Genomic DNA, 15,650 nt, shown 5'->3' with positions numbered 1-15,650 from the left:
AAAAAAAAAAAAAAAAGGGAAACTTAGAGCTGAAGAGTGAATGATCATATTCGCATTTTAGAAAGCGCCCCCTTGTGGCACTATGCAAGATGACTGAAATGAGGGAAAAACTGGACATAGATAGTTGGGAAGGTTACAGGGACTTTAAGACGTAGTCGCAGTGAGAAGGGGAGAGAATTGGGAAGGTTTCAGACTGGGGTTGGCCACACCCAAAGAACAGTATTTTTTTTCAAATACCTTTTAAATCACAATCCACAATAAGAAATACATTTTTAATATCATAACCCATGACGTATGCTCACACCTATGTGAACATGTGTGTCCATGAAAACGTGTATATGCACACATGTATACACCCTCCCCTAAAGATTTCACTACACGTAAGACAGTGCTATAGGCCCAAGGCACTGTCATGCTCGTCATCCACACAGGAAAATGAAAGCAGCAAGAGGTGTCCTAAAGGGGCACATTTGTCCTAAGTAGAGTTTCCTTTGCACCACTACTAAGGCTGTTGTTGACTGAGGCACTTAATGTTCTCCATGTTACTTAAGTAATGATTTATCACTAAATGTGACTGGCTGTTCTTTTGTAGTCTTCCTGGTTGATTATACTGCATAGCTTAGTTAGGTATTCATGAGCATATATCACAGACAGGCTTTCAGCAAAGCTCCTTATCTGTGTTACTGATCTCCACATGGTATTTCTGGAGTCAGTCTGCTGCTACTCTTAAAATTAAATGAAAGAGGCTGCTGTATTCAACTGTTACTTTGTTTTATAGATTATTCTGTGAAATTCTGAAGCCCTGGAATGTAGTTTTTTTTTAAAAAAAATTAAAACGTGATGTTAATTTTGACCTTGATGACCCTACCCTGCTGTTGGAACCGCCTGGCCTGCTCCTTCTAATATCACAGGTAAAGTGGATGCTTTCAGGACCGAATAAGCAAATATGTGTATGGATGGTTTTGCCATCTCCGACAGGATTTTCCTGAGACACCTATTTACATATATTATTTTAATAGCTAACAGTTACTGGGCATTTAGTAATGTGCCAGGCACTGTGCTAAACACTTGATATGCATTATCTCAGTCTTCAAAGCAGACCTATAAATACTGTTCATTTCATACAAGATGAAAACTGATAATTAAAAATTGAAGAAACTTGTGTAAGGCCACAAAGCCACTAAGGGGTAAGCTATGATTCACACTCAGGTCTGTCTGTCTTCAGAAGCCAAATTCCTAATCACTGGGTTATATTTTATCTGTTCCTCTAAAAACATTTTTCTGAGGCTCAGCAATGCCGACTGATTTACTTGACTCTCTGAGAATGAGTGGTAAATACTGGGACTTGCACCCAAGGCATCAATGTAAAGTCAGTGCTTCTCCACCACCCTCCATGGCCTCATAATTTAATTTAATACCCCTGACACTGCCCCGTCAGCACTATTCACAGGCAGATAAACACACAGGAGAAAAAAAAAATAAGACAGAAAAAGCTGGATAGAGGTCCAGGTACAAAGTGAAGCTGGCTCTCTCACTCTCTCTCTTCCATGTCACCATTTAAAGTAGGAAGGAAAACAGAGGAAAGAATGCACATTTAGATGTGGCAGGAAAAAATGAAACTAAATATTACTCTAGCCTAATTTAAGGCAGCTGTATAATCTATATGTTAGGAGGCAGAAAAACAGTTCAAATGACAGAAAAGAGGTACTATATGGATTAAACAAGAACATGTGTTTAAATATTTAAAGTCCACATCTTCACATGTGAAAGCCAGTAATAAAAATGGAAATACATGAAATAAAGTTAATATATCTCTGTTTCATGAGAGATTAGAATGAGAAAATGTACAAAGAGAAAATCTTAGTATTGGAAGCTCTAGAATGCAGTCCCTCACTGAGGGAAGGGACTCCACGAACTGGTCCACCATGGTTACAGAGGTGCACGGTTACATTAGATTTTACAATCCAATCATGCATAGATCAAGAAAACAGATCAATAGCTTAAATCAGTTGCTTTTAAACAGTTATTACAAATCCTTCTCTAAAAACAATTATGAATAGCAAAGCCCAATGAAGTCTAGCTTGAACACTAAAAATTATTAACATCCCCCAAAATAGGTTTTTGAAAGCAGGTTATGATAAAGCAATTCATCCCAATTTTCTCTTCCTCCAAAGGCTGTTATTTCTGCTCTAGCTCTGGCCATTTACTTGTTCTTGGCTTTTTGCTTCTTTCCCTGGCAACCTCCTCAAGAATTTAAATAATTACTAGGCTTTATGGAGCAGTAAATTCAATATAATGTTAGAAAACACTCTCTTCATTTTTCAACAAAAATTTGTAAATGGCATTTGAAAGTAAGGCTTTTTTCTTTTTTTAAAAGAAAACACTGCCGTAGACCAGAGCGCCCCAGTCTGAGAGGCATTTTAAATGGAACACTACTTGAAAAGGAAAATTCATTATGATGAATGTGCCAAGTGAAATTAGAAATCCATTAATGCTAATTGGATACATTCTAAACGTATTAAACTTCTGAAGGTATTTTTACGAACCCTTCGCAATTTCCCGTGAAAACTCATGCATGGTTGCACTTTGGATGTTCCCGCAATTTGACACAATATGGATTATTATGCTTAATAACTTTCGATCCCTCGGGGTGATTGCATAGTCTAAAGAAATGAAAAAAGCTACAATGTGAAAGGAAGTGGAAATGATATATGAAAAATCTTTAAGAATACAAATAGAGGAAACGTGGTTTTGTTTTTTCAAATATAAGAATTATAGAGTTAGATGGTCGCCCTGAAAACCAGCATACGGTAATTGGAACCTACCAAGCCTATGCAAAATATAAAAAATGTCACGAATCGTTTTGCATTTAAGTTCAAGGAGAGTTTTCAATCAACAGATTCTATTTCCATAGTGGTCAGTGAGTGACTCTGTGACATCTGGGCAGCACGTCCCAGCTGGCAAAATTGATGGCGCTGAAGACAAGCCCGTTAGTTCACACACCATCTCTTGGCACCTCTGTCAGAAGCAGAACATGGGGCTTCGTGCAAGAGGGGTACAACAAGCAACACCAATGTTCTCACAACTCAAACCGCTAGCGGAGCAGAAAGAAAAACCCCACAGGTTTGGCACGTATGGATACAAACATAAGTTGCTGAGAGAAAGAAAAAGGGGGCCTCTGATGTCCTGCCGTGACGCTACAGATGGCCACAGATGTGCGCGAGTCTCTAAAGTCACCGAGGCTTCGTACGTGGTTTAAGACAACCTGGAAAGATAGTATCATACGATGAGGGCACTGTTCTTATTCTAAGGTCACTGATACATGGACCTCTGAAATGATAAACAAGTATGCAGTGTCCATTACAACTATGAAAATAAAACCATGTGACACTCCTTAAAGAGACAAAGGCAACGTCACAGCTTCATTCCAGGAACACCCTGGGGAGGGCTGCTGTCCCACCACAAAGCAGGGCAGCATTAGGGATGTCTGGGTCCTGACGAGTCCAGAGGCTGGCCTTCTAGCTCCAGAAAGCCCCTCCTATTTCTTTCTCCCTCCCCATCCAGGGGAGCTATGAGGACATCTGTTTTACTACTGAGCTTTTCTTCCCATTTCCCACAAATCTTCAGCCTGTTTACCCTGAGCCTGATGTGTGTTTAGTCTTCAACGAGGAGATGCTCAAGGCCAAAGATAACATGCAGTGCCTCTGTTTTACCTTCCCGAAAATACTTGTTGGGGGAGGAGGTAGACAATAAGCCAAATTCCAATTTTCTTAATGCAACGAGGACTTTCTGTGTTGCAACAAAATACAATATGTTTCCAATGCAAAATATCTACTTTGGCACATCTGCCCAATAGCAGCTCAATTAAAAACAGGCCCATCAGACTGACACAGTTGCCTTAACTGCTTGGTTCCTGTCACACTGCAGATAGCAGAAAAGCACTTAAAGGCAGCCGCAAGGCAATTTTCCAGTAAGACTTGTTAATCTTTATGCAGTCATTCTCATGTAGCCATCAAAGTAAACTTAATGACAAATCAGTTAAAATAAATTACTTTTAGAAACTTGTAAGTATTGGATAAAAAACAAACCACATGTGACATCTCTTCAGTCCTCCCTGTGATGGCATATAATTGTCACCATCTGCGCTGTTTATTCTGTTTGCCTGGCCTATACACCCCCACCTGCCCCCAGATCCATTCTCTGCCCTTCTCTGTCCTGTGTGGGCCCCAAGAGGCTGACCTCCGTGTATCTGCATCAGCTATGACCTTGCTCTCTGGTTTCCAGCTGGGCCCAGTCAAGGGGCGGGGGGCACCAGAACTCGGAGGCTGGAGGAGAGAGACATCAGGGGGTTACCCACCCTCCTCAGTGCTCCTGCAGCCAGGCAGCCCCTCCAGGTCCAGCTCTCCACAACTCTGGCACTGCTTGCTCCCCTCAGTCCTTCAGGCCCAGTATGCTCCCAGCTCCCAACTGCCGCTCATCCCTGGGTGCTTCACCAGCCCTTGTTTGTTTCTGCAACCCTGCCCACATCTCTGTTATCCCATCGTTACACTCTCTTCAGTCTAAGACAGTCTAAACACCTGTTGCTGGCCAGGACCCTGGCTGACACACTGTCAGCAGCCAGAGGCTCCAGGCTGGGATCACTTACACGGACCGTGTGGACCAGATCGGCCGCCAGGCACTGCTTCAGCTTCTCATCGCTGCCGGTCCCATGAAGCACCAGATCAGGCATGTACGTGGGGCAATAACCTGCCAGAAGGGAGCGGCCAAAGTTTCTCACATTCGGGTTGCTGATGCTCTGCGACCTAAAACGATATTGGTCCTTTAGAACACACTGTTAAAAATGGACTCCTCAAACAAAAACCCGTATGACACATGTAAGAAAAGTAGATGCAGGGTGGTCCGTTTCACCAATCCTCCAGTGAGCAGATCACTGGTGTGGGAAAAGGGAAGAGGCTGTGAGAGACAAAGCATTTTTCTTTTTTTAATGGAAAGGCAGGAAAAAGACAGTATTTTGATGGCTGGTTACGAGTCTGTTCTTGTATCTCATATGGAACATCCACTAGGCAGTGTGTGTCAAGAGAGTGAAGAAGGAAAAAGTCTGCTGAGCGGGGAGCGTGCCAAAAGCCTGGCTTCAGGAACCAGACACATCTGTACAGGGTGGTGCTCACAGCAGCGCGACAGCACAGAAGTCTCTAATTACTGCTTTCAGTCATGGCAGACCAAAATAATCGACCTGACGGAGTGTTAAGGAAGAGGTGTTGTTTCCCAGCCACTTCATGCGGCTCCGACCTGCAGGAGAGAAGCCACCTCGCGAGTGTAAAATCCACCACCTCCGAAGCACAGCATCTGCTGCCGGCCACGTGACTTGCATCCAGTCGACAGAAAATTAAACCCCTTGCTCCCACCACCACCCCCATCACAGCCCCTAGTTTCCCTTCGAATCTCACAATAGTTGCAAGGGGACCCACTCAGAGAGCTCAGATGCACTCAGGCTGTGGTCATCCTTGGAGAAAGAGCGGGCTGGAAACCGACTGTATCAGTTTGATAACACTTCTAATACTTAAACAAACAAACAAACAAAATCGGTTGTATCTGAAACAGCCAACAGCAGCTAACATGATCATGGCTCGTAGGTCAGGAAAACAGTATCTGAACCCAGGCCCCTCCGCTTCCCAGCCTGCCAGTGTTACCTTGGCAGAGGCAGCTCCACCTCCAAGGACCCATCAGTCTGGTCACTACTGTGACCTAGATTCAGCGTGGCTGAAGCACATGCTTCATCGTCACTGTCCCCAAGAGCGCTATCGGAACTTTCGTTTCTGGGAATGTCTCCTTCGATCCTGAAGTCGGCCTTCCGGTCGGCATCCCCACAGGGGACATCTGCAGCAACCGAGACACCAGAGTCCTGCTGCACGCACCTGCTGGGAACAGGCTCCAACAAAGGTCCTTCCTCATCCTGCGAATACAAACCTCGGGCTTTCTCCGGCGTCCTCTGCTCAGTCCCTGTCGCACTGGCATCAGGTACAAACGAGCCAGCAGGTGGGGTGAGCTGCCTGGTAGTATCTGCGGCCACCCGGGCTCCAAGGCCTCTGTCCCCAGTGTGACCCCTGTCAGGCTTGCCTTCCTTCCCCTCGGATGGCTGATTCTGAGGGCAGCAGACCTTTCGGAAGCCAGGTGGGAAGGAGCACCCAGGAGGCTGCTGGTCCAGAGCCATGTCCGCGGTCACCCTGGGCTCAACTGAGGGACGCCTGGCTAACTCAGGATATTGTCCACAGGCCTTTAGCAGTTCCTCCATTTTTTGGGTGCGGCTTTCAAAGTCAGACTCTGGAGACACGGAGCTTCCAATCTGGAAAGTAACCTTTTCTAAGGGTAGCTTCTCCCGGGAACGTCCGTCAGGGCAAGGCCAGGCGGCTGACCGGTCTGGTAGCTTCTTAGGCATCTCCCCTTTCAACTCCTCACTGACCTTCAATCGCACCCCCAAACCTTCACAGCTGGAGAATCTGGAACAGCCATCACCTAGTGCCTCGTTTTTACTTTCTTCCTCCCCAGAAAACACGTTCCGAGGTTTCCAAGAGCTGTCCAGTGCTGGCTCTTGGTATCCCAGGCTGCAGGCCACAGAACTCTTGTTTCCTTCTTTGTCAGGCCTGGGATATAGGTCGCTAATATCGGTGCCCTCTGGGGTCCCAGCCAAACCCTCAGGCCTGGGGCTCCGTCCCTCGGCTGTCGTCGCTGGTGGCAGGATGGGGGGAAGGAGAGCAGGCTCACTTCTCACTGTGACTACCACGTACTCAGACTCCTCCACCTCCCCCCTCTCCAAGGCCGTGGTGATGCTGCTCCCGTTTATCATCTGGTCGTCTTCTCCATGACTCCCGCTCCAGGTCAGCTGGTTCTCTTGCAGCTCAGAGCAACGGAGAAAGTAGGTCAGGACGTAAAGTATGCGTTGGACCAAACTCTTCTGCTTCCCCAAGACCACAGTGCGAGTCAGCCTCACGGGAGAGCCGATGGCTCCGTAGAGATCGCCTACAGAGCAAAGTGGACACAAAGACAAAGTCGTCTGGGGTGAGTGTGTCATGGATATGTCAGCCTTTACAAGAGAAAAACATACTCCCAAACTGGAATCACTTCTTCACACACTTGACTGAAGCAGAGAGGTAATTCCTAGAATGACAGTGTTTTAGTTTTGCTTCTAGAGTGGAACGTCTGCCTGGAAAGGCCTGGCACAGGCCCTGGGCCTGCTGCTCTTGGTGCATGGGGATAGTGCTGGCTGACACAGCCCCGTGCTGTGCTTGTTAGGCCTTCCCATGAAGCTCACTGGCTGGCTAGCTCCCCCAAACCCCACCCCCCAGAAGGCTAAAGCCAGAGCCTTGAACATGTGATCAAATCAAATACTGTATTTTGGAAACTAGAATGATGAGACTTTTTTAGAAGAAGCCCTGGACAATAGGCTTTAGGGTGAAATCCAAATTCAGGGATCTCTGAACTAAAGTACAGTGAATCAATTCAAAATACTTAATGAAATGGCCTGTTCGGAATTATCTCAATACACACAAACACACACATCCAAGTAGAACCAACTTAATTAACAAGAAGAAAATCACTTAGTCATGAATAATATGATTTTGAATATGAATATCTGAATATTTCTATCACTTCGCATGAAAATTCTACTGGGAAAAAAATTATGTCCCATAAGTTATCTCCTGACAAGTTGATTAAAAATTGGCTAATGAACCATGAACATCTGACTCGAAGGTAGAAGGAGAAGGGCAAATGTGTCAATGAACCTAGCAGTATAAGCTTTCATCAAAAAGTCCTGGTAGTACTTGGATGGGAGACCACCTAGGAAGACCAGGTGCTGTAGGCATAAAAAATAAAAAAATAAGGGATTGTAAGATGACAAGGTCCTTGTAATCTGTGAGGTCAACCAAGGGTTGCCTCCCCTAAAAAAAAAAAAAAAAAAGGTACTGGTCAACTGCTTATCAAAATTATTGCATTTGACAACCTGATGATTACATTTGATAAGTTATGTATTTGACACTTTGGTAATAATAGTGACAATTACTACAAAAAGCCAACACTTACAGACTGTGCAGGCATAGTGCTAAGTGTTTTACATGGATTTATCTTGTTTACACCCCTGCATAACCAACCCTGATTTAGAAACCATTACAGAAATAAACAAAATGTTGGAATAAATTGAAACTTGAAAAGATACTGAATAAAGGAGAGGAGATACATGGTAATAGATAACTATTAACTAATAAGTACTCAGGAAATTAGAACTCATCTGAAGAATGCATCTAGAAAGAGGAGGGAAGGCATTCATGGGGCATGTAGTAGGTAAGACTAAATTGATAAAGACTGAGGGAAAAGTGATGGGTACCACCAGGAAGTACTTCCCCTGGGAACCATCAGGACGTATCTCCTCAGGCAAATGTTCCCCAGTGTGAGGCTACTGCATCTAAGAAGGTTTAAAGGGCCGCAAAAAATATTAAACAATCCTCTCTATAAAAAGACTAAATTACAAGTTAATAGAGCTTTATCTAGGGTTTTGCAACTGAGAAATCATCCACGAATTCAAAAGAATAACCGAGAATTGTGGTCTGATGCTAGGACTCGTACTCCTACTGGAGAAAACTTTCTTGGCTAAGAACTCAGTATCGTTACTTCTCTGTGATTACACATGTCCAGTGCTATGGGGTATCATAGTTATGTCAGGAATTCATGGAACTCTTTTGTGAACTCGGTTTCAGTGTCAATAAAGATAAGCATTACATATCCAAAACCTGGTATGAAAAAACCACAGAGGAAAAGCCACTCAGAATGACAGCATTATTTTTGAGCAATGCATTTAACTTTCGTTAGTGTACATTTTAATATCTAAGTCATAAATGGGAAGAAGTAAAACAAAGGAGGCTATTACAAATACAACTTATAATAATTTAAACTATATAAAAAAACAATTTAAACTATATAAAGTAATGAGAACAATGTGTGTGGAAACAGTGCCTTTACTAAAGGGCCAAATTTCATAAAATAACGCAGCATTAAAATAACAGACCTGTAATATTAAAGATTTACTGGATCTTGAACTTGAAGACAATTTTTTTGAGTCCCGGACTGACGAAGCTACTAATTTAGAGTAGATTCTTTTGTTCTCATGAGTATAATTTTGCAAAATGAAGGCGAGTTGAACAATGTGAACAGATGTAACATGACAGAACTGTACACTTAGAAATGGTTAAGGTGATGTTATGTTCTGTGCTTTTTTAAAACCACAATTTAAAATACAAACATAAATTTAAAGAAAAAGGGAGAAAATAGAAGACAGAAAAAAATAGGTGGGGTGCAGTGTGTGTTTGTAGGTAAAAGAGAGAGAGGCCAGAGAGAGGTAGGGGGGAGAGGGAGGGAGGAAGGGAGGGAAGGAAGGAGAGAGAGACTGCTGCGGACAGGGTGAATGAAAAGAGAGATCAGGGAAAGAAGGACAAATAAGAGAAAGGAGACAAACAGAGGGACACAGAACATACACTAGAGGGGAAAGACAGAGTGAGCAAAGGAACAGAGAGAGGGGACTTCGGAAGGAAGAGGGGAAGAATAGACAGGAGGATAAAGAGAGGGAAGGAGAAAGAAAAGATGAGAGCTGAGAGGTGCAAAATGGTAGAGAATCAGAGAGAAGCACAAAGAGGGTGAGGAGAGGTGAGGAAAGCAGAGAGGAAAACACAGAAAGAGAGGAGGAAAAAGAAGATATTAGGGGAACTGGGAAAAGATGAACAATACAGAAACTAGAAAGAGCGGGGGAGAATAAGATAGGGGGCTAGAGAATGAGTTGAAGCTGAGAGAATTCAGGATTATCGTAAAGAGGGGATGGTAAACAGTGAGGGCGAGAGAGGTGGGCGGACACGGAGATGGAGAAACAAAAACAGAGGGAAAAACAAGAGACAATTAAAAAGGAGACAAGCAGAGAAACTGAGTATCTTAAAGGGCCACTCATTCATTGATTACGTGCTATGAAGTCCCCTTTAAAGTGTTGCCCTAATCCTACACAGTGTAATTTACTGTATCTTTATCATCATTTAGTTCAAACTACATTGTAATTTCTCTTGTGAAGTATTGTTTGGCTTGTGGGTTATTTAAATATGGTTATTTAATCTTTGAGCAGGTGGGAATTTTTTCCTTATCATCTAGTTTATTGATTTGTAGTCTAATTCCACTACATTCTGAAAGATACAATTTAAACTTTTGGAGGAAAAAAAGGAGAGGAAATTTCAGACTCTTTTACTTATATTAATTTAAAGTAACAATCTCAAACTTTTTTTTTTTTTTTTTTGAGGAGAAAGGCTGCTTTTCATTTCCACAAATCCTTGAGCTCATTAGGGTCAAAAGAGCCCCCATGGAACTCCTTCAATCAGTGGCGAAAGAGGGTGGCTTTCAAACTTTGTGTACCCATCCCAAGAAAGAAAAGCCTGCAACCTCACACTCCCTCTGAAACAAGCATTTTGCAAAACATATGTGTGACTGATGGTTTCTATTCCATTGGACCTTTTAAATGTTTTTTTTTTTGACCCACTAAATGGCTTCTACAACCCACCAATGGGTGGTCGCTACACTGTGGAAAACCCGTGTGAACAGAGCACGTGTTATGCAGGGTGGGGTGGGGACGGCTGAGCTCCTCAGCAGCAGCTTCCGGCTTCTCTCCTTTCTCTGCAGGTGCTGAAACCAGGCAGAAGTGGGCGCAGCAGTGGTACCTGTCCCGGCAAGCTCTCAGACATGTCTTTCAAACAATGCAAGATAGAATCTTTTCTATTACTCAAGAACCTGGATTAAAATTACATCTGCATCAGTGTATAGTTCCAGAAATTAATTTTTCCTGTTTATGTGACTTGGTAAATAGTTAATAAAAATATAATAATAATTGGAAATAAGTGTCTTCCCCTGTCAAATTATTGAACCCCCTCGATGTCTTATAGTAATGGAAATTCAACCATCGTTTACACAAAGTTATCAAGTGACCTGTGCCTGGGCCCCATTCCCTCCTCACACCACTCTGTCAACAGCCAGAGGCTACTGGATCCTCTGGGGGAGCGGAGGGTGGGAGACTCAATAATACATGATTTCCTTTCCAAAGGGACTGTGAGCCCACTGGGAGGGACTTTGCCTTGTTACGCTGAACCCAGGGAATTCATGGGTCGCGGTTAGTTAAATTTCAAATGAGAATCATGTCTATTTATAAATATACTTCTCTAATCAACCGTGCAATGCTCAATTAGCATTGTTTTTAAATGGGTGACCAGGCAGCATGAAACACCACAGTTCCTCAATATCCAGCCCCCTTCCCTTCACCACTGAATGATACCACCTTTCTTCAAGACTATTCTATAACACAAACAATGATGCTCTGTCCTCCCCAGGAAGAACCGATGACCCAGTGAGTCAGGCACACTCTAAGTCCTTTTCCGAGCTCAGTACTGATTGGTTGCATTAAACCCATTTTAACATCCATAAATTCTTTATTAATTCATTTAACATGACCTATTATCTCCCTAATGGTGAAGCAGGTATTCTCTTTCCTTACACATCTCAAGACGTAGGGCACAAGGCAAGACTTCTTTATTATCTATAAAATGAGGGCAATAGTAATTGGCCTGGACCGAGAATCTAATTAATTAACACATGTAAAAAGCACTTAAAACATGCTCAGCTCACAGTGACAGATTTCATTATTGTTATTATAACATGCTGTTTTCTAAGATTAGAGTGCTTTTCTCCAGTCTGTAATTCTTTTTTGGGAAAATGCCATTTTAAAATTTTCTCAAGTATCCTACCCTGAAAACTCCATCCATCCCCCTCATTCTCAGTGCCCCTCCAATATCAGTATTTTCGTCAGCAGCATCAGTAACAAAGGTGCTTTATGTATAACTAATTTAATTCCCACAGTAACCATGAACTACTTCTATTCCATTTTACAAGTGAAGAAACTGAAGTACGGAGAGGTCAAGTCACCTGCCCATGAAGACTGGACATGACCTAGGCAGTCTGGCTCTGGTACCCACTCTCTTAACCTCTATGCTATACAGTCTCTCTCTTGCATCCTTGTTTGCGCATCCTCATCAAAGGAGTAATCAGGATATCTTGTGATCATCTGAATACAAATGTGCCTCCTCCATTAGGCAGCTAGCTTCCTGAGGCTTAGCAACACATGCTATTCAACTCCACATCCCCGACGTCTTTCTCGCACCGGGTCTGGGATGGAGTGAGTGTGCAAATTTTAGTTTTTCACTCTAAACGTTTGCTGAGTGAGAGGTCCTAGAGTATACCTCTCCTCTACATGAACCCAAAATAAGCAAAACTGGTCCCATAAATCTCAAACTCCATACCCAACTATGCCTATTCCTATACCATGCCTCAGCATAAAGCTTTGAGGAAATAAATGCTACCGACTAACTGCAAGGAAGCAGTGTAGAGAAAGATAAAGGTTCTGACTTAAGCTAAAATTAAAAAGGTGGTGAAATGATAGTATGTTAATTTCTTTTTGTCTTATTTTTCTATCCAGTCCATCCTCTGGGGCAGTGGTTCTCCACCAGTGGGCGTCTTGGCCCCCGGGGGCCACTCAGCAACGTCTGGAGAAATTTTTGACCATCACAGCTTTGGAGGGGAATTTTCACTGGTAGCTAGTGAACAGAGGGCAGTGGTGCTGCTTAACACTGTACAACGCACAAGACAGCTCCCAACACCCACCCCACAAAGAACTGCCTGATCCAAAATGTGATAATGCCAAGGTTAAGAAGCTCTGCTCTAGGGTGAACTGCTGCGTGGTGTGGGAGTGCATGGTTGACCCACACGGCTTCACAAAGCAGAACGAAGCTGCTAGCAGGGAGAAGGCCAGGACGGTGGTAGCCTTACCTTACAATCTGTGGGCCAATCTCCTAGTCCCTGCATTACCAGGTTGGACAGTTAATATCGACTAAAAATTCTAGCATTTTCCCTATTCCATCCCATACAGTCTCTGAAGAGTCAGATCAGGTACTAACCCAGTTGCGCCCAGAGAGGATTATACGGATGTGTTTTGGCCAGCGTGTTCACTGACTGGGAGGTGCGTTTCTCTGAGAAGGCTTTAATGGGAGGGTGGTCAACAGGCATGACAGTCGGAACCCAGGCCAGGTGGTAGGTTAACACCGCAGTCAGTAAGGCAGCAAAAAACCTTAGAAAAGTAGAAGAAAATACAACCAGATGAGTCAGTGCAGAAAGAGGCATGTCATATACAGAGCATACCCTGGCCACGGAATTTGCAGGTGAGGCTCCAAAGAGTGGAACTTACTGGTTTTTGTTGATCTGTTCTATAAGAAGTGTAAACTCCTTGAGAAAACGCTGGCAAAGCTGGGTTTTTTCCAAAGTGCTGGACATCATGGTAAGCCATACGGGTTCCGCTATCCTTGGAACAGAATACAAGTTCCAGATAGTCCCTCTACAGAAAAGAGAAACGATGTATGAAACTGTCACAAATATTATTCTGGGTAATCTTTATATAAAGGAATAAAGACAAAAACAATAATCTGGATCTATGTTGGATTCAAGCGATTCAAGCAGAATATAACACAGGGGCCAGTAAACTATAACCCCCAGGCCAAATCCGACTGCCACCTTTTTTTGCGGATAAAGTCTTACTGGAACACAGCCACACTCATTCAACTACATTTATCTGTCGCTGCTATTGCACGAAGGCAAAGTTGAACAGCTATGACAGAGATCCTTTACAGAAAAGGTATATTGACCCTTGATATAAAATATCAAGCAGGTTACTCTTCCACCCAGACATTCAGGGGCAAGGGCTCTAGAAAACTGGTGTCTGGAGTACAAAGACCATCAATTAGAAACTAACAATGAAGACACACTAGGACGATCACTTAATGCGCAGGCCATGACGCTTATGGGAGGACCCTGGGTATGAACCAGGACTGTCCTGGCAAAGGGCAATGTGTACCTCCCTGACAGACACAGTCTTCCCATCAATGCTTCGAATTTGTTTCCACATCTATAACACGGGATAATAGTGCTTACTTTCAGGACTTTTGTGAGCATGACTTGAAATAACGAACAGGCTTATAAGACACACTCGAATATCAGTTTTCTCCATTCACCCTGTTAAAAATAACCACACTGAGGTCCATCTGCCAGGTAGGAGTAGTGAGGATTAGTTGGTGCTGGGCAACTCAAATTTTTTGCTTCTTTGGTCTTAGTTTCAATCTTGAAGGCAGGAGGGGCTAACATGACTAGAACCGGCAGCCCCCAATTCTTCCAAGTCATGGTCTCCATGTCTCCCTAGGTCCACAGCTGCCGCTACTCATAAATCTCCCATTAGATTTGACAAACTTTGCCAATTTACCTGAATTCCCCCAAAGCTTCCATCAGACGGGTGACATAAAACTGGACACGGAGGCTCGATTCTGCTATCTTCCTACAGGAGATCATGGCCTTCATTAAAGAGAAACAAGCCAAATTACCCTCTGAGGAGAAACTGCTTTATAACTATCTATTCGGCTTTATTAATAAAAGACAATACTATAATCAAAACAGTCAGGTAATAATCATTGAAGTCAAAGGGAAGCAGTGATTTCCTTTCTGAAAGCAATGCAGTATCTGATGTCTAACATCAATCTGCCTAAGGACCTATCGCTGCTGCAGATGATTTACGTTCTCTAGGAAAGTGATCTGATGCCTAAACAAAGTGTTTCTACCACCTTTAAAGCCCCATAATCGCTTCTCTATTTCACACCGGATTACATTCTTATTACCTTTTCAATTGCACTCTTCAGCCTATTCATGTGAGACTCAAACAGGGGGAAATGAGAAAAAAAGAAGTCCTGGAAATTTCTTTGGGCTTCTTCTTTCTCACACAGGGAAAAGATGATGCTTATGGCAATTTTCTTCCTCCGAACTATGGCCGGGTTAGAACTACAGGTTTCTTCAGCCAAGCTGAATGTCTCATCAGTTGACCTGGAGGAAAAGTAAGTTTAAAGAGTTGCATCAATAAATCATACTGAAGATTAACTCTTAATGCCAAAGTATAGCACTCAAGACAGCTAACCCAGACGCTTATCTAAGAGTCTGTCTGCCTCATTGTCTAATTCATTCTCTTCTACAATTCTGTCATGAAAATATCAGCTTGCCACGCAGTATTATCCTAACCTGAAAAGAAACTTAAATGAAAACTAAAAGTAACCTCACACGTCCTCTTGTTAGACTCTTAGTTCTTTTCCCTGGGACTATTTTGTGTCAGATTGGTGGTATTTAGGAAGGAGTGTGAAACATCTGTTCACTCAACACCTGGGCCCTTTGCTCTGGTTGACAGACACCAAGAGATAATAACATGGGAAGAGAAAGGATCCTGTGTGGTATTCAGCTTAACTGAGGGTCATGTTGGATATTTCCCCAGTAGCTGAGGCTCTTTCCTAAGGCTTCCCCCATTAGGTAAAGTAATGCTCAGGTCATACCATGTGATCATCAAGCCCTCTGGGACATCCCCTGGCCAGAAAGAGCCACTTCTTTTCTGGTACAGTCAAATTCTCAAAAAACAAGATTCTTTCAAGAGAGGCTGCTTCTATGATAAGAGAATCACAAAGCCAATAAATTCTGAATACATGTTCAATTTGTTTTAA

At 43.2% G+C, this 15,650-nt stretch overlaps 1 protein-coding gene across 2 annotated transcripts in view; it reads right to left on the bottom strand.

Annotated features, from left to right (window-relative positions):
- Window positions 1-15,650, bottom strand: part of FNIP2 (folliculin interacting protein 2) — a 59,677-nt gene that overhangs the window by 19,570 nt on the left and 24,457 nt on the right. For both annotated transcript variants that reach the window (XM_025050382.1, XM_025050383.1), the window contains 6 exons: window positions 14,787-14,988; window positions 14,378-14,466; window positions 13,313-13,459; window positions 13,026-13,195; window positions 5,691-7,017; window positions 4,646-4,802 (listed from right to left, as the gene is read on the bottom strand). In XM_025050382.1, the coding sequence (XP_024906150.1) occupies window positions 4,646-4,802; window positions 5,691-7,017; window positions 13,026-13,195; window positions 13,313-13,459; window positions 14,378-14,466; window positions 14,787-14,988 (2,092 nt within the window). The remainder of the gene's footprint in view (window positions 1-4,645; window positions 4,803-5,690; window positions 7,018-13,025; window positions 13,196-13,312; window positions 13,460-14,377; window positions 14,467-14,786; window positions 14,989-15,650) is intronic.

This window comes from Pteropus alecto, unplaced genomic scaffold (assembly GCF_000325575.1).
Source record: "Pteropus alecto unplaced genomic scaffold, ASM32557v1 scaffold166, whole genome shotgun sequence".
Taxonomy (NCBI): Eukaryota; Metazoa; Chordata; class Mammalia; order Chiroptera; family Pteropodidae; genus Pteropus; species Pteropus alecto.
Note: the sequence above shows the minus strand (reverse complement) of the source record. Positions and strands in the feature narration are given on the sequence as shown.